The 18156-nt window shown below is 41.6% G+C and overlaps 2 protein-coding genes and 1 non-coding gene across 9 annotated transcripts in view; all 3 read left to right on the top strand.

Moving 5' to 3' along the window:
• The window catches only part of LOC139541162 (oxysterol-binding protein-related protein 9-like), a 49335-nt gene extending 47610 nt beyond the window's left edge, over positions 1–1725 (top strand). For all 7 annotated transcript variants that reach the window (XM_071345481.1, XM_071345479.1, XM_071345484.1 and 4 more), the window contains one exon: positions 60–1725. In XM_071345481.1, the coding sequence (XP_071201582.1) occupies positions 60–134 (75 nt within the window). In that variant the 3' untranslated portion in view covers positions 135–1725. The remainder of the gene's footprint in view (positions 1–59) is intronic.
• Positions 1726–2581: 856 nt separating this feature from the next.
• Positions 2582–2656, top strand: LOC139541804 (small nucleolar RNA SNORD74). The gene has a single exon (XR_011668421.1). It is a non-coding gene; the product is annotated as a small nucleolar RNA SNORD74 (small nucleolar RNA).
• Positions 2657–9375: 6719 nt separating this feature from the next.
• On the top strand, positions 9376–14295 carry LOC139541161 (torsin-1A-like). The gene is made up of 7 exons (XM_071345478.1): positions 9376–9474; positions 9674–9949; positions 10402–10524; positions 10621–10886; positions 11441–11616; positions 11722–11846; positions 13000–14295. Exons 2-7 carry the CDS (start codon positions 9784–9786, stop codon positions 13245–13247), a joined length of 1104 nt encoding a protein of 367 aa, XP_071201579.1. The 5' UTR covers positions 9376–9474; positions 9674–9783; the 3' UTR covers positions 13248–14295.
• Positions 14296–18156: the final 3861 nt, after the last annotated feature.

Below are 18156 nucleotides of genomic sequence, written 5' to 3'. Positions count from 1 at the left end.
ATTTTTGAAAGAGGTATTTTAGTCCCCAATGATTAAGTCTCCATGTTTACTCCCTGCAGTTGTTCCATGAGGATGGAGAGTGCTGGGTCTACGATGAGCCTCTACTGAAAAGAACTGGATCACAGAGGCACTGAGGCCACAGATACAGATCTCGGAGTCTTAATAAGAACTATTTTTCAAACCACTTCTTATCCAAGCCTTGGAATGACTGATGATTGAACATGTACACAGCTTTGCATTTTCAAAGTTAAAATGGAATGAAATTAAGAAGAAACATCTACGATGTAAAAAAGAACACCCCTTGTTTTCGCCAACACCACCACCTCTCCATCCCCTAAACGACTAAAAGAAGCATAATAACAAAACCAGTACCAATGCCCTTCGGCTACACAAACAAGCTCTCACAATCTGTCAGGAGGATCCCCGAGGGGGAGGGTGTTTTGATTGAACAATCCTTGAAAAACAGCGTTCTATATCTCAGGGAAACTGGTGACTGAGGAATGAAAGCTGTACCTCCGGGAGTTTGACGGCCTTATGGTGGAATCACAAGGGGGAGAACTTGGCTTGCCTACAACTAGCTACAGCTGTTTATATATAGATACATATGATGAATATATATTCTTTTTTATTTCCTTTCTCTTTCCTTATGGCAATAGTAAATATTTGAGGAAATGAACTCTGTGGCAACACATCAGGAATCATTCCATTTCCCCTGCTACATTTGTCCCCTCTCATGTTCGTCGACATTGCCTTTCCCAATGTACTAACTTACCATCTAGTGTGTGTTTATCTGCTCAAGAGGACCAGAAGAATCCAAGAAGTATGCATTTGCAAGATAGACAGAAGGTGGAGTCGAGGAAGAGGACTTGTCTCCATGTTGATTATTTTCCCTTTTGGCATTTATGAACAAATGTATGTTTTGTTTTTTGTTTTTCAGATGATTGGGTAACATGTTAAGGATCTTTAATGAGAGTAGGTTTTATAGAGTGCTGCGATTGTCCAAATTTGGTTGAGGGTGCAAAATGTGCTTTCCAATTGTTGTTCAATAGGAAAGCATATAATAGTCTCATGTCTGCTTTCAAAATAATGGTTAATTCCCAATTCAGTGCAACATAATTTTAACCTCAATAAGCAGATGTTTGGATAAGTACCTAAAATAAAATATAGATTTCTTTCACTTGAGCATATGAATCATTATGTATGTTTGTGGATATTCTTTAGCGAACCCATTATGTGCAATATTGTCAGCTAAAGTCAGATATGTTAATTTACCCCTCAGAAGACGTTTTAATCAGTAAGCAAGGCAAGGTTATACAGTACATTAATTTACTTTTTGGGCAGCGGAAAGGAGTTGTGATCCAGTGACCGAAACCATGTGTAGCGATATAGAGCACATTCCTGCTGAATACACGCATGCAATGATTGCCTGCGGTGAAAAACTCATTCAGGTGGATTTTCATCCTATTCTCTCTGAAGTAGGTAAATACTGTGTCTTCTAAAATAATAGAATTTACAGAGTTTACACACAAAAAAGCCATTATTTTTTCATGTTATGTCTTTGTAAATTAATATTGAATTGAGGCCTTGCCATACATTTCCACAGCACTGTTTCGCTTCAAAGGAGCAATCAAAACAATGTATTTTTTATTTCCTTCAAATCATAACACTCGATTGTATCGCATTTTCATGTTCATTGATGCTAAATATTAAATGTCCCTGAGTTTACCTCTGTTTAGTGTTTGACACCCTTCATTAAAAAAGATTGTGGCATAAAGGCGCTCCATGGTCAATCTGACGTATTCATTGGCCATGCATCATTTACAATGAGTGGTACGGCCTCTGCAGTTGTCAGGGCATTCTTACTTCTTGCGCTTCACGGAGCAGCGCAGAGCTGTTGGGAAGAAAGTGAGTTTGTGTTTATACTGTACCTCCCTCCCCCACGTATCGTCAACCAATCATGTCAATGCGGTATGGAGCTCAATTTGGCCTCTGCATGCCCCCAGAGGCCCCGCATTTGCGTCAAACAATATATGGCGCCTCCGACCACATTTTCGGATCAAGCATAAATTGGCTCCAAATGCTGCACGGCCAATGCAGAGAACAGATTGACCATGTAGCGCCTTTAGTTTATCACATTCTCATTGGTTACTGGGTCGTACCCTGAGATTGTCCGAGCCAACGCAGATAAACAAACATAGAAGACTGATGCTGACTTCCCATAAATCAATGCGAATGCATGCCATATAAATCCAACCTCCACTGTACCATTAGTCTCCTTCGCCTCTTGGGTCTTAAAGAAAGGTTATCATCGTGGCTTGTATTGTATATGCAAACTTTTTGTATTCTGTGAAGCACATGCATGTTGTTACTTGAATAGCTATGGCTGTTAAACGTGTCAATCTTGCGCACGGATCTAGTTAGGTCGTTTTTCGTCGCTCGCTAGTTAGTAGGCCTAACTTCACCACGTATTGTGGACAAGTATGTCTCCTTTATCAACCACACACAACTATTCTAATAGGCACTGTTTAATTTAGAAAGTCGAGGTAACTATAACGCAGGAAAGTAGACCGGAAAGCTAAGCCTCACATGATGAATAAGTGTTGGTAGGGACATCTGAGTTAAATTGAAGAAACGCCAACCATTCTTACCTTGTGAGTAAATGCTATTGCTTGTATCAATGTTATTGCACTTCGATAGTCTGTCATTGTCTCTCATAGGCTCCGTTTTCAGGAATATCCTCGTGGCTCACCTTCGGTAAGAGTGCTAAATTAAATCACTGAAAACCATTTCGCTACAGAGGCTTTTTACTTTAAACTAGTCTGCATTTGTCAATACCAGTTTGCAGAATATTTTTTTGTGTGCAGGTATTGGGGGAGAAGTATGTCAAGTGGAATATGCAAAATTAGGTATGCACGATTATCAGCGTTTTAACATCCATGGTATTAGCATGGTTTGGTGTAACCCAAGATTGAGACCTGTCCCGCTGATGACCCCATTTGTTACTCAGCCTGTCAGGATGACGAATCTTCAACCACCAATTGCATGTTCTGAGGCATAACACGAGTATGACGTATATCTGTTAAACACTTTTATTAAACTAAATTTTCCCCTTTTACAGCTGCAGACGTTAATCTGTATTTTCCACGTAATCTCTTAGCAATTGTCGCATGTACAGTAAATTATTAGATTCATAAACATTGGTGAGCTCTCAAAAATAAATGTTTTTATGGACAGTGCAGTTTAATTTAGTTCAGCTCTTCTGGTCTCAGCTGAAATGTAATATATTTCTTATCTGCAAATGGCTTACGTTGTGGGAATGAAATGATCTGGACCTGTTATGGTAAATTACTTTGTGTACTCAACCAACATGAGACTATCTGATTCAATGATGACTGCATATGTAACAGTATAACTTTAAACCGTCCCCTCGCTAGCCATTTCACATCCGTTACACATAGTTAAGCAGCTAAACCATGATGAATATTTAGCGTTGTCTTTCGCACCTTCCTATCTGATGTGTTGGGTTGAATAGGTCTTTGACCCCTCACTGCATAGGGAAGCATCTAACTTTGTATTTCTTTCAGAAGCTAATGGAAATGACAAACACTGGCCAACGTTGAAATGGTTTGCCTAGGCTAATATTTTTGACACTGACTGCATTGTTCATCTGATTCCGTGACAAGGTATATTTTGCACCTGTGCTGTATCCTTCAAACTGACTAGTCATTTTGTTGCTGTACTACCTTAACAGGTTCTTTACAGGACTCTGCAGGTGTCCTGATGACCACATGGTATGACTGGATACTAGTGGCTGAATGAGGTGAGCTACAAAGATCCCATATTAACTGGCAGTAAAAGGCAGTGCTATCTGAAAGGATGACATAGAATCTGGTCTCTGATCTTTTTGAGGACATAATATTGTTACACACTCTTATGATTGGTGCTTGCTTTTTGTGTTCTTGGAAACATTGAGCATTTTGAGTATAATTTATTTTTAGTCCCAGTAGATGCAGAACAAGGATCTGGTGTGACTAGGATGAATGCGGTGAGCTACAAATATATATATTTTTTAAATAAAGCGGATGCCATTGAATCAGTTTTCTGATTTTGTTGAGGAGATGCTATTGTTACACTGATCTTACATTGCGGCCCTTGTCCATCGCGTTCTTGGTCATTTAGAAAATGCTTAATTTATTTGCAGAAGTAGTGGAAACAGCCATGATGGATTTAAATTTGAGGAGCTCTCCCTGTCAGGTTGGTATACATGCCTTTTGTGTCATCCACAACAGGTTTCAGTAACTCTTACAAATGTCTGAACTTAGTTATGTTGATTTGATCGTGACTGAGGAACCTGGACATATTGTCATTACTGCTCTGTTTAATTTCACTCCTCTCTGGATGGTGAATTCACAAATTACTTCTTGTGTGGCTTTTTACATTTTTTATTTATTTAACCTTTATTTAACCAGGTAGGCTAGTTGAGAACAAGTTCTCATTTACAACTGTGACCTGACCAAGATAAAGCAAAGCAGTTCGACACATACAATAACACAGAGTTACACATGGAATAAACAAAACATACAGTCAATAACATAGTAGAAAAAAGAAAAGGAAAAGTCTATATACAGTGAGTGCAAATGAGGTAAGATAAGGGAGGTAAGGCAATAAATAGGCCATGATGGCGAAGTAATTACAATATGTCAATTAAACACTGGAATGGTAGATGTGCAGAAGATGAATGTGCAATTAGAGATACTGGGGTGCAAAGGAGCAAAATAAATAAATACAGTATTGGGATGAGGTAGATGGATGGGCTGTTTACAGATAGGCTATGTGCAGTGATCTGTGAGCTGCTCTGACAGCTGATGCTTAAAATTAGTGAGGGAGATATGAGTCTCCAGCTTAATAGATTTTTGCAGTTCGTTCCAGTCATTGGCAGCAGAGAACTGGAAGGAAAGGTGACCAAAGGAAGAATTGGCTTTGGGGGTGACCAGTGAGATATACCTGCTGGAGCGCTTGCTACGGATGGGTGCTGCTATGGTGACCAGTGAGCTGAGATGAGGCGGGGCTTTACTTAGCAGAGACTTGTAGATAACCTGGAGCCAGTGGGTTTGGTGACGATTATGAAGCGAGGGCCAACCAACGAGAGTGTACAGGTCGCAATGGTGGGTAGTGTATGGGGCTTTGGTGACAAAACGGATGGCACTGTGATAGACTGCATCCAGTTTGTTGAGTAGAGTGTTGGAGGCTATTCTATAGATGACATCGCCGAAGTCGAGGATCGGTAGGATGGTCAGTTTTACGAGGGTATGTTTGGCAGCATGAGTGAAGGATGCTTTGTTGCGATATAGGAAGCCGATTCTAGATTTAATTTTGGATTGGAGATGCTTAATGTGAGTCTGGAAGGAGAGTTTACAGTCTAACCATATACCTAGGTATTTGTAGTTGTCCACGTATTCTAAGTCAGATCCGTCCAGAGTAGTGATGCTGGATGGGCGGGCAGGTGTGGGCAGTGATCGATTGAATAGCATGCATTTAGTTTTACTTGTGTTTAAGAGCAGTTGGAGGCCACGGAAGGAGAGTTGTATGGCATTGAAGCTCGTCTGGAGGTTAGTTAACACAGTGTCCAAAGAGGGGCCAGAAGTATACAGAATGGTGTCGTCTGCGTAGAGGTGGATCAGAGAATCACCAGCAGCAAGAGCGACATCACTGATGTATACAGAGAAGAGAGTCGGCCCGAGATTTGAACCCTGTGGCACCCCCATAGAGACTGCCAGAGGTCCGGACAACAGGCCTGTAAACAGTAACTATAAAAAGTGATTGAGTAGGCTGTATAGATTTCATGACTAGAATCTCAAAAGATGAAAACGCTGTTTTTTTAGTAAATTGAAATTTGCTATCGTGAATGGAGGAGGTCTTTATTCCAGTGAGATTGCTAAGGCGAACACCGCCATGTTTAGTTTTTCCCAACCTAGATCGAGGCACAGACACGGTCTCAATGGGGATAGCTGAGCTGACTACACTGACTGTGCTAGTGGCAGACTCCACTATTAACAAACCACTCATTGTTGAATTTGCGACCTGTGTAATGTTTATGTCCAATGGCCGATGAGCACCGATACGTTTTATGTATAATTTCTCTTCATTTTTTCTCTTCATATGAAAAGGATTAAAAAGGATTTGCAAATAGATTGTCGACTTGATTCACGAAAAATTTTGAAAGTATGACGTTGACAGTTCAATCAAAGCTACTGTAGATATAACGTGATTTGATGTAATTTTATCTGTGGCCAATGACCTTGAGTCTTCTTGGATGGGCACTTCTAATGTAACTCTATGGCAGCAACCAAGGGGCTTGAATATGTGACAAATATAACAGCAGAGGGTGCACCACCCTATCCACATCGACGGGACAGTATTGGAGAAGTTTAAGTTCCTCGGTGTACACATCATGGACAAACTGAAATGGTTCACCCACACAGACAGCGTGATGAAGAAGGTGCAGCAGCGCCTCTTCAACCTCAGGAGGCTAAAGAAATTTGGCTTGTCACCAAAAACACTCACAAACTTTTACAGATGCACAATCGAGAGCATCCTGTCGGGCTGTATCACCGCCTGGTACGGCAACTGCTCCGCCCACAACCGTAAGGCTCTCGTGAGGGTAGTGAGGTCTGCACAACGCATCACCGGGGGCAAACTACCTGCTCTCCAGGACACCTACACCTCCCGATGTCACAGGAAGGCCAAAAAGATCATCAAGGACAACAACCACCCGAGTTCACCCCTCTATCATCCAGAAGGCAAGGTCAATACAGGTGCATCAAAGCTGGGACCGAGAAGCTGTTTTTCAGTCTCTATCTCAAGGCCATCAGACTGTTAAACAGCCATCACTAACATTGAGAGGCTGCTGCCAACATACTGACTCAATCTCTAGCCACTTTAATAATTAAAAATTGGATGTAATAAATGTGTCACTTTAAACTATGCCACTTTATATAATGTTTACATGCACTACTCATCTCAAATGTATATACTGTACTCTACCATCTACTGCATCTTGCCTATGCCGTTCGTCCATCGCTCATCCATATATATTTTTATATACATATTCTTAATCATTCCTTTACACTTGTGTGTATAAGGTCGTTGTGAAATTGTTAGATATTGTACTTGTTAGATATTACTGCATGGTCGGAACTAGAAGCACAAGCATTTCGCTACACTCACATTAACATCTGCTAACCATGTGTATGTGACAAATAACATTTGATTTGAAATATTAATGCCAAAATAAAATGCTAAACAGGCAAGCCCCTCCAAATATATATATTTATTTTTGCTTAAAATGTGGGGCTCAAAACAGGCTCTGCCTCCACCTGCCCTGAATGATGGGTCGCCACTGCTGTTGTGTGTTATTTAATGGCAATATAATTGCATTTATTTGTATATACGCTCATGGGGCTACTGTAGGGATCATGTAACCTAATGAATCACACTTTTTCTAGTATTTAGGAGCACGGACTGTAGGCCTAAAAATCGGCATTTTGACTGTATTAGTGAATTACAGTCTGTATGTAGGCTTGTTATAGCCATTTGTGTTGCACAACACCATCACGCAGAGGCTATATCCATATCAAATGAGACAAAATATTAAGTATTGGCTATAACCTGTCCTGAGCGAAATAGCCATGGCCTGTTTTGCGTGTTATTTTGGCATTAATACGTGTCACATATCAGTTTGCAAACAATGTAAAAAATAATATATATATAATTGAGTTAATAAAGCTGCATACAAACATGGCCTTTTTTTGTTTTCTTGAGTAAGGGAGCTCCAAAATGCAGGTGTTTCAGCCTGGCGCAGTGCTTTGTGTGGTGGTGGGGCAAGCCAGCAGAAAATATGGAGCGTTGCTCTGTAATTGGCTCAGTGTTCTGTCACTCATGGAGACACTACGTCACTGCCAAGTCTAAGGGTAGAGCTCTCAAATTCAAGCCCCTTGGGTGCTGCCATAGATTTACATTAGAAGTGCCCATCCAAGAAGGCTCAAGGCCATTGGCCACAGATAAAATTATGTCAAATCACGTTATATCTACAGTAGCTTTGATTGGACTGATCATGTCAACATCATACTTTCAAAATCTTAGCTTGCAGTCATCACCAGTACCCAAAATGATAGCTATTGTTATTTTACTGCTGCTCTTTAATTATTTGTGACTTATTTGTTATTCTTATTTTTGTACGGTTTTTTTTTGTAATTTTTTAACTGCATTGTTGGTTAGGGCTTGTAAGGAAGCATTTCTCTAAGGTCTACTACACCTGTTGTCTTCCGCGCATGTGACAACTTGATTTGATCAATTGCAATGCCAGTAAGTTGAAGGCCTATTTATTTATTTTTTGATAGGCTTAAATTAAAAATGTAAAAAAAGTGCTAGGCTAAAGACCTTTGGAGAATTTAGATAATAGAATACACACATGGATTTTAATAAACAAATGGATAAGACTGTTCTATTCTCTTTAATTTAGTTCCTATTGCAACTCAGACAAATTACTGAATGGATGACATTAACTGACTGAACTGAATGAAGGATGAATTAAATGTTTAAATATGTTGGAATGATGGCTAGTCAGCAAATAGGCCTACATTATTTATTTAACCTTTATTTAGCATTCGGGTATAATGACTATGGCTGCGTGTCCCCAGAAGGACATCTTCTGAGGCTGAAGGGAGCTTTTCCGAAGGCGCTTGGTGCTGCATGGAGATCACACGCTCTTCAAATGGGCAGCAATGTTGCGATGGAGGGAATAGCCTATACAGAGACTACCTAAAACCACTGCAACAGAGTTATTGTAAAGTGTGGGAATAAATTTATGCCAGATTTAGCCTACGTTTAACCTTTAACATGTTAATCTCAAAATCCATATGTTCATGACCCGATTCATATAAATCATGTCAAATATTAACCCCTCCTACACAATATGCTTTGGCAAGATTTTGAGGCATAAAATAAATATCCAAATATTTTGAGTGGCAAAGACTCAAGAGGTCATACATAATTCATAGATGAACTAAACAGCTATTATTCTGTTTTATTATTCCTGGTAGATGCCAATGCTGTAGAGATACACTTAGCGGACTGAAACTTCACTGTTGTAGGCATAATCAAATTGTATTGGTCACATACACATATTTAGCAGATGTTATTGCGGGTGTAGCGAAATGCTTGTGTTTCTAGCTCCAACAGTGCAGTAATATCTCACAATTCACAACAATACCTATTTGTAAAGTAAATTTAAACTAAGGAATGATATAGAATGGATACTTTTAACTTGAAAACGTGCAGGATACCTCTTTCCGGTTTCCCTGACTTCCGTTTTTTCTATACTGTGTTATGTTTGTTCGCGTAGCACTCCTCACAGGCCGTTTGGTGTACGTTTTTTTGTTTGTTGGTGAGATGAAATCTCCAAAACTGTGAAAGGTATTATAGTACATCATAATTGCAACACAACAAGATTTGTTCAAACCTAAAATGTTAGTCCGTAATCGTAACATGGTGTTTGTATGTTCACAGATTAAATGTAACGTTTACATTCCATGTTTCACGCATTGCTTTTCTTACTATCCTAACAATTTTGATATGGATTTTCTAACGATACGTATATTCCATCTTTTGGCAGATATTTCGCTCCATAGTATGACAGGTTTGAATGGACAGAGGGGACAGAGGTTTGAAGAATGCCGTCATTGACGACCACTCTCTTATAATCGCACATTTACGGCGTCACTGATGTTCTTCTACCCACTATTGCCCATATTTTGGGCTGTTTCTGCAAAGGCAGATTTCTTTCAATTTGACAGTATTTCAAATGTATCTACGTATTATTTCAATTATATTTATTGTAATATATGGGAAGGGGAGTGTCAACCGAATCAAGATGATGCGACTCAGCAAGGTATGGTGTTTATTTATTTTCTGCAAGTTAAAAAAAAATGTTTATTCTGTAGAAATATCAAAATTGAGACCGTAATTCCAACAGTCTGGGTGTAGTCAGATCGATCATGTCGGATCTATCCTCACTAAAGAAATAGACGCACTGGAGCTTGTACTTGTCACTGACTGTCCATAGGAACAATTTGTAAGGCATAAATTCGTTTTTACACAGGACAAACCTATTTTTATTACAATGCAGATAAATATAAGTAAGCAACGATGATTAGTTAGTTTATTCAAACATAGAGGGAATGTCTTATTTAATTTATTATCCAGTGATGATATGTAAAAGTGTTAGTATTTTCCTTGCAAACTTGTCTTAAGCAGAAATTATAGTGTTGTTTAATTGATTGCAACAGCTGTGTCTAACTCTGCATTACATGTTTACACTGTACATTTGTGTGGCCATTTTAGTACCTACTAGGGACCTATGGGCAGCATTCCCTCAAGACTATATCAGTTTGCTGTCACAGTGGTATTGCAGCCTGGGACAGTGTTGTGAATCAGGGGATTGTCGGATAACAAATAATATTACAGGTAAGATGAAGTCATATTGAGGAAATATTTATATTAATGTATGTCCCACCAGCTATGTCATTTTTGTGCAGTGCTCATTTTGATGTTCTGTTTCAGGTCTGGCTAGTGATCTACAGCTAAAGCTTCATGGGCAGCACCTTGCCCAATCAGTGGTTCTGAAGGCTGTGCAGGGCTTCATCAGTAACCCTGAATCCAATAAGCCATTGACCCTCTCCTTCCATGGCTGCTCCGGCACGGGCAAGAACTTTGTGACCCGGATTGTAGCTGACAACTTGTACCGGGACGGGGTGAAGAGCGAGTGTGTGCGTCTGTTCATCGCCCCATTCCATTTCCCCCATGCCAGACTAGTGGACACATACAAGGTGAGCCTAGCTGTTGGTACAGACATGACTCCTCTCTGCCAGGAACATGTGCAGAACAGAACTATGTTGTGAATATGGGTTAATAGATTATATAATACATCTTTTGAGACCCTGTTTTATTGCCATGCATTGTCAACATTCATGGAGTAGGACTACCTAAATATTTAGTTTAAAAAGAAAATGTGAACTTTGACATTTTCCAGGTCACCACCTAAATAAGTTATTGGAACTCACACCAGCTAGGCAACCTTCCAACCAATTATGAACTCAATGTTAAATTGCATAATACATACTATCACTATTTCAAAATGATAGTGAAGCAATTGATTCAATTACACAACTTGATCTCGACCAAAGCAGGAATTAAACAAATGTACAATAGTATGTCCAAACTCAGAAAATTATTGAGAGCAATTTTTTGTGGATTAAAACATGTAGAATAATACATGGAATGCCTGTGCATATTTTAATCTTGTGAATATATTGCACACCTGTCTTAAATGGGAGCGAGTGAGAGGTGATATTTTTGTGCTCACACCTGGCTCTCTTTCCAGGGCCAGCTCAGAGAAGCTATCCGGGACATGGTGCTGCGTTGCCCACAGACACTTTTCATCTTTGATGAGGCTGAGAAACTGCACCCCGGCCTTATAGATGCTATCAAGCCCTATATGGACCATTATGACAATGTGGATGGGGTCAGCTATAGGAGGGCTGTCTTCTTATTCCTCAGGTTAGCCATATATACCCTTTAAATTATTGCGAGGCCTCTTCCACTAACTCATGTAAGGAAACCCAACTGACCCTAATCAAGATATGTTGTAATAATTATTTGTAGTAATATTGGTGGGACCACCATCAACGATGTGGCCTTGGACTTCTGGCACTCAGGGCAAAACAGAGAGGACATTGGGATGGAGGACTTGGAACACCGGCTACGTGCTGAAGCTATGGATTCTCAAGGTATTCTCAACAGTGGCTTTACAATCACTCACAAGCCTCCCGGGTGGCGCAGTGGTCTAGAGCACTGCATCGCAGTGCTATGCTGCGCCACCAGAGTCTGGGTTCGCGCCCAGGCTCTGTCGCAGCCGGCCGCGACCGGGAGGTCCGTGGGGCGACGCACAATTGGCTTAGCGTCGTCCGGGTTAGGGAGGGTTTGGCCGGTAGGGATATCATTGTCTCATCGCGCTCCAGCGACTCCTGTGGCGGGCCGGGCGCAGTGCGCGCTAACCGAGGGGGCGGGTGCACGGTGTTTCCTCCGACACATTGGTGCGGCTGGCTTCCGGGTTGGAGGCGCGCTGTGTTAAGAAGCAGTGCGGCTAGGTTGGGTTGTGCTTCGGAGGACGCATGACTTTCGACCTTCGTCTCTCCCGAGCCCGTACGGGAGTTGTAGCGATGAGACAAGATAGTAATTACTAGCGATTGGATACCACAAAAATTGGGGAGAAAAGGGGATAAAATTTAAAAAAATAAAATAAAAATAAAAAAATAAAATACAATCACTCACACTCATTCTCAGCTTTTAGATATAGTGCATTTGGAAAGTATTTAGACCCCTTTACTTTTTCCACATCTGTTACATTACAGCCTCATTCTAAAATTGATCAAATTGTTTTTTTCCCCTTGTCAATCTACATAAAGACAAAGCAAAAACAGGTTTTTATAAATTTTAGCAAATTTATAAAATAAACATCACATTTACATAAGTATTCAGACCCTTTACTCAGTACTTTGTTGAATCACCTTTGGCAGCGATTAAAGCCTCTTGGGTATTAAGCTACAAGCGGGAGTTTCTCCCATTCTTCTCTGCAGAGCCTCTCAAGCTCTGTCAGGTTGGATGGGGAGAGTTGCTACACAGCTATATTCAGGACTCCAGAGATGTTTGATCGGGTTCAAGTCCGGAACACTTTCCAAATGCACTGTAAATACGTTTTCACAGAGCAAGATTGAAGATGCCTTTCTCATGAACCCTACTACACTGTTAACACAAAAACTAATAGTTTGCAAAATACAGAATACTAATTAGAAATGGATTAAAACATTTTGAATTACATACCATGTTTTGATGTAAATACCTTTCTCGAATTGTGGATTTACCAGTTTGTCTGCTTTCCAGGAGGCTTTGCACAGAGTGAACTGATGTCAGGTCACCTTATTGACTTCTTTGTGCCCTTCCTACCTCTGGAGTACCGTCATGTCAAGCTCTGTGCCCGTGATGCCTATGCAGCGCGGGGTTTGGAGCCAGACGAGGGAACGCTGGACGAAGTGGCGAAGGCCATGCTATATATACCCAAGGAGGAGAGGCTGTTCTCTGCCCAAGGCTGCAAATCCATACCACAGAGGATCAATTTCTTCCTACCCTAAACAGACCAATGCAACCCAGAAAACACATGAACGGTGTTTTGGCAAAAAGGAAAAAGTATGTCCTGCTGACATATTGAACATTTCTGTAATGGCACATGTCAATCAAACATGTGGTATGCCCATTCCTCACCCTACACTGCCAAGAAAGGAAGCGTAGAGCATCTGGCTATAGTAAGATTCAATCTGATAACGAAAGAGATTTGAGTGCATTTTCAACTTCCTCATTAGACAATTTTTATGCAATTATTTTACTTCAAGCTCAGGTCAACTCTAGTATTATTAATTGCATGTACAGTACCAGTCAAATGTTTGGACACACCTACTCATTCAAGGGTTTTTCTTTATTTGTACTTTTTTCTACATTGTAGAATAATAGTGGACATCAAAACTATGAAATAACACATATGGAATCATGTAGTAACGACAAAAGTGTTAAACAAATCAAAATATATTTGATTCTTCAAAGTAGCCACCCTCTGCCTTGATGACAGCTTTGCACACTCTTGCAATTCTCTCAACCAGCTTCATGAGGTAGTCACCGGAATGCATTTCAATTAACAGGTGTGCCTTGTTTAAAGTTCATTTGTGGAAATTCTTTCCTTAATGTGTTTGAGCCAATCAGTTGTGTTGTGACAAGGTAGGGATGGTATACAGAAGATGGCCTTATTTGGTAAAAGACCAAGTCCATATTATGGCAAGAACAGATCAAATAAGAAAAGAGGAACAACAGTCCATCATTACTTGAAGACATAAAGGTCAGTCAATCTGGAAAATGTCAAGAACTTTGAAAGTTTCTTCAAGTGCAGTTTCAAAAACCATTAGGCGCTTTGATGAAACTGGCTCTCATGAGGACTGCCACAGGAAAGGAAGACCCAGAGTTACCTCTGCTGAAGAGGATAAGTTCATTAGACCTATCAAGATGGTGCCGACAGTGTCATCTCGCTTCTAGTTCTTAGGAAACTATGCAGTATTTTGTTTTTTTCTGTTTTATTTTTTACATTGTTAGCCCAGACAATCATAAGTGTTATTACATACAGCCAGGAAGAAATAGAGGATATCAGAGTGACGGCAAATTACCAACATTACGTCCAGGAATATGACTTTCTCGAAGCGGATCCTTTGTTTGCACCGCAACCCGCGACTCAAAGTTGGATCTCATTCCAGAGGCCGACCCAAAGCAACGTCTCCGCAGAAGAGGTAGACGGAGCAGCCTCCTGGTCAGACTTCGGAGGCTTGCACACCACCCACCGCTTCCGATTATATTACTCGCCAATGTCCAGTCTAGATAACAAGGAAGACGAAATTAGGGCAAGGGTTGCTTTCCAGACATCAGGGATTGTAACAGTCTGTTTCACAGAAACATGGCTCTCTCTGGATATGTTGTCGGAGTCGGTACAGCCACCGGGATTCTTTGAGTCGCGGCAACAGAAATAAACATCTCTCTTTTGAAGAAGGGCAGGGGTGTATGCTTCATGATTAATGACTCATATTATAATCATAACAACATACAGCAACTCAAGTCCTTTTGTTCACCTAACCTAGAATTCCTCACAATCAAATGCCGACCATATTATCTCCCAAGAGAATTCTTGTCCGTTACTGTCACAGCCGTGTATATCCCCGCTCAAGCCGATATCACGACGGCCCTCAAGGAACTTCACTGGACTCTATGCAAACTGGAAACCACATATCCTGAGGCTGCATTTATTGTAGCTGGGGATTTTATCAAGGAAAATTTGAGAACAAGGCTACCTAAATTCTATTAGCATATTGATTGTAGCACTCGTGCCGTCAATACACTGTATCACTGCTTCTCTAACTTCCGTGATGCATACAAGGCCCTCCCCCACCCTCCCTTCGTCAAATCTGACCATGACTCCATTTTTCTCCTCCCGTCCTATAGGCAGAAACTCAAACAGGATGTACCCATGACTAGAACTATTCAACGCTGGTCTGACCAATCGGAATCCATGCTTCAAGATTGTTTTGATCACACGGACAGGGAAATGTTCCGGGCAGCCTAATATCGAGAATAATATCGATCTACAGTGATCCCTCGCCACTTCGCGGTTCACTTATCGCGGATTCGCTATTTCGCGGATTTTCATAATGCATTTTTTTTTTTTTTTTTTGGTGCATTGTGCTCTGCATTCTGATTCGCTAAAAACTCACTCCCGCTTCTTGTATCAAAACATGCTACGAATTGTGCTATCATTTTGTCGTCTCGTGCAGTTATGTGTACGTACATAAAACAGCTTGGCAAATTTACATTAAGTTGGCCAAATTATCTTGTAATTTCGAACATCTCCTAAACCCATAATGTCGACGAAACGGCCTACACGTGAGTCACTGTATTTGTATACATGTAATAGTTGCTAATTGTAAAAAAAAAAAAAAAAGTTTTCTATTTCGCGGATTTCACTTATCGCGGGTCATTTTCGGAACGTAACCCCCGCGATAAACGAGGGATTACTGTATACGCTGATTCGGTGAGTGAGTTTATAAGGAAGTGCATTGGAGATCTTGTACCCACTGTGACTTAAAACCTACCCTAACCAGAAACCGTGGATAGATGGTGGCATTCGCGCAAAACTGAAAGCGCAAACCACCGCATTTAACCATAGAAAGATGACTGGGAATATGGCTGAATACAACCAGTGTAGTTATTCCCTCTGCAAGGCAATCAAACAAGCAAAATGTCGTTATAGGGACAAAGTGGAGTTGCAATTCAACGGCTCATACGTGTGGCAGGGTCTACAGACAATCACGGACTACAAAATGAAAACCTGCCACGTCACGGACACCTACGTCTTGCTTCCAGACAAACTAAACACTTTTGCCTGCTTTGAGGATAATAATAGTGCCACCGACGCGGCCCGCTACCAAGGACTGTGGGCCCCCCCTCTCCTTCTCGGTGGCCGATGTGAGTAAGACATTTAAACGTGTTGACCCTCGCAAGGCTGCCGGCCCAGACGGCATCCCTAGCCGTGTCCTCAGAGCATGGTGCAGACTAACTGGCTGGTGTGTTTACGGACATATTCAATCTCTCCCTATCCCCGTCTGCTGTCCCCACATGCTTCAAGATGGCCACCATTGTTCCTGTACCCAAGAAGGCAAAGGTAACAGAACTAAATTACTATCTCCCCGCAGCACTCACTTCTGTCATCATGAAGTGCTTTGAGAGACTAGTCAAGGATCATATCACCTCCACCTTACCTGCCACCCAGGACCCACTTCAATTTGCTTACTGCCCCAATAGGTCCACAGACGATGCAATTGCCATCATACTGCCCTATCCCATCTGGACAAGAGGAATACCTATGTAAGAATGCTGTTCGTTGACTACAGCTCAGCATTCAACACCATAGTACCCTCCAAGCTCATCATTAAGCTTGAGGCCCTGGGTCTCAACCCCGCCCTGTGCAATTGGGTCCTGGACTTCCTGACGGGCCGCTCCCAGGTGGTGAAGGGAGGAAACAACATCTGCACTTCGCTGTTCCTCAACACTGGGGCCCCACAAGGGTGCATGCTCAGCCCCCTCCTGTACTCCCTGTTCACCCATGACTGCGTGGCCATGCACGCTTCCAACTCAATCATCAAGTTTGATTGCCAACAACAACGAGACAGCCTACAGGGAGGACGTGAGGACACTCGGAGTGTGGTGTCCGTAAAACAACCTCTCATTCAACGTCAACAAAACAAAGGAAATGTTCGTGGTCTTCAGTAAACAGCAGTGGGAGCACCCCCCTATCCACATCGACGGGACAGCAGTGGAGAAGGTGAGTTCCTTGGCGTACACATCACTGACAAACTAAAATGGTCCACCCACACACACAGTGTGGCAAAGACAGCACCTATTCAACCTCAGGAGGCTGAAGAAATTTGGTTTGTCACCCAAAACCCTCACAAACTTTTACAGATGCACAATTGAGAGCATCCTGTCGGCTGTATCACTGCCTGGTACGGCAACTACACCGCCCACAACTGCAGGGGTCTCCAGAGAGTGGTGCGGTCTGCTCAACGCATCACCGGGGGCAAACTCCCTGCCCTCCAACTACAGCACCTGATGTCACAGGAGGGCCAGAAAGATCATCGAGGACAACAACCACCCGGGCCACGGCCTGTTCACCCCGCTACCATCCAGAAGGTGAGGTCAGTACAGGTGCATCAAAGCTGGGACCGAGAGACTGACAGCCATCACTAGCACAGAGAGGCTGCTGCCTACATACAGACTTGAAATCATTGGCCACATTAATAAATGGATCACTAGTCACTTTAATAATGGCACTTCAATAGTGTTTACATATCTTGCATTACTCATTTCATATGTATAAACTGTATTTTATACCATCTACTGCATCTTGCCTATGCCGCTCGGTCATCGCTCATATATGTATTTATTCTTATTCCATCCCTTTACTTATATTTGTGTGTATTAGGTAGATGTTGTGGAATTGTTAGATTACTTGTTACATATTACTGCACTGTCGGAACTAGAAACACAAGCATTTTGCTTCACTCGCAAAAACATCTGCTAACCATGTGTATGTGACCAATAACATTTTATTTGATTTAGAGTTAACTGCACCTCAGATTGCAGCCCAAATAAATGCTTTACAGAGTTCAAGTATCAGACACATCTCAACATTAACTGTTCAAAGGAGACTGCGTGAATCAGGCCTTCATGGTCGAATTGCTGCAAAGACACCACCTCTAAAGGACACCAATAAAAAAGAGACTTGCTTGGGCCAAGAAACACAAGCAATGTACATTAGACTGGTGGCAATCTGTCCTTTGGTCTGATGAGTCCAAATTTGTGTCTAGGAGATGCAGAGTAGGTGAACGGATGATCTTCTCGTGTGGTTCCCACCGTGAAGCATGGAGGAGGAGGTGTGATGGTGTGTGGATG

The sequence above is a fragment of the Salvelinus alpinus genome, chromosome 16 (assembly GCF_045679555.1).
Source record: "Salvelinus alpinus chromosome 16, SLU_Salpinus.1, whole genome shotgun sequence".
NCBI classification, from domain to species: Eukaryota; Metazoa; Chordata; class Actinopteri; order Salmoniformes; family Salmonidae; genus Salvelinus; species Salvelinus alpinus.
This window is presented reverse-complemented; position numbering and strand designations above follow the sequence as displayed.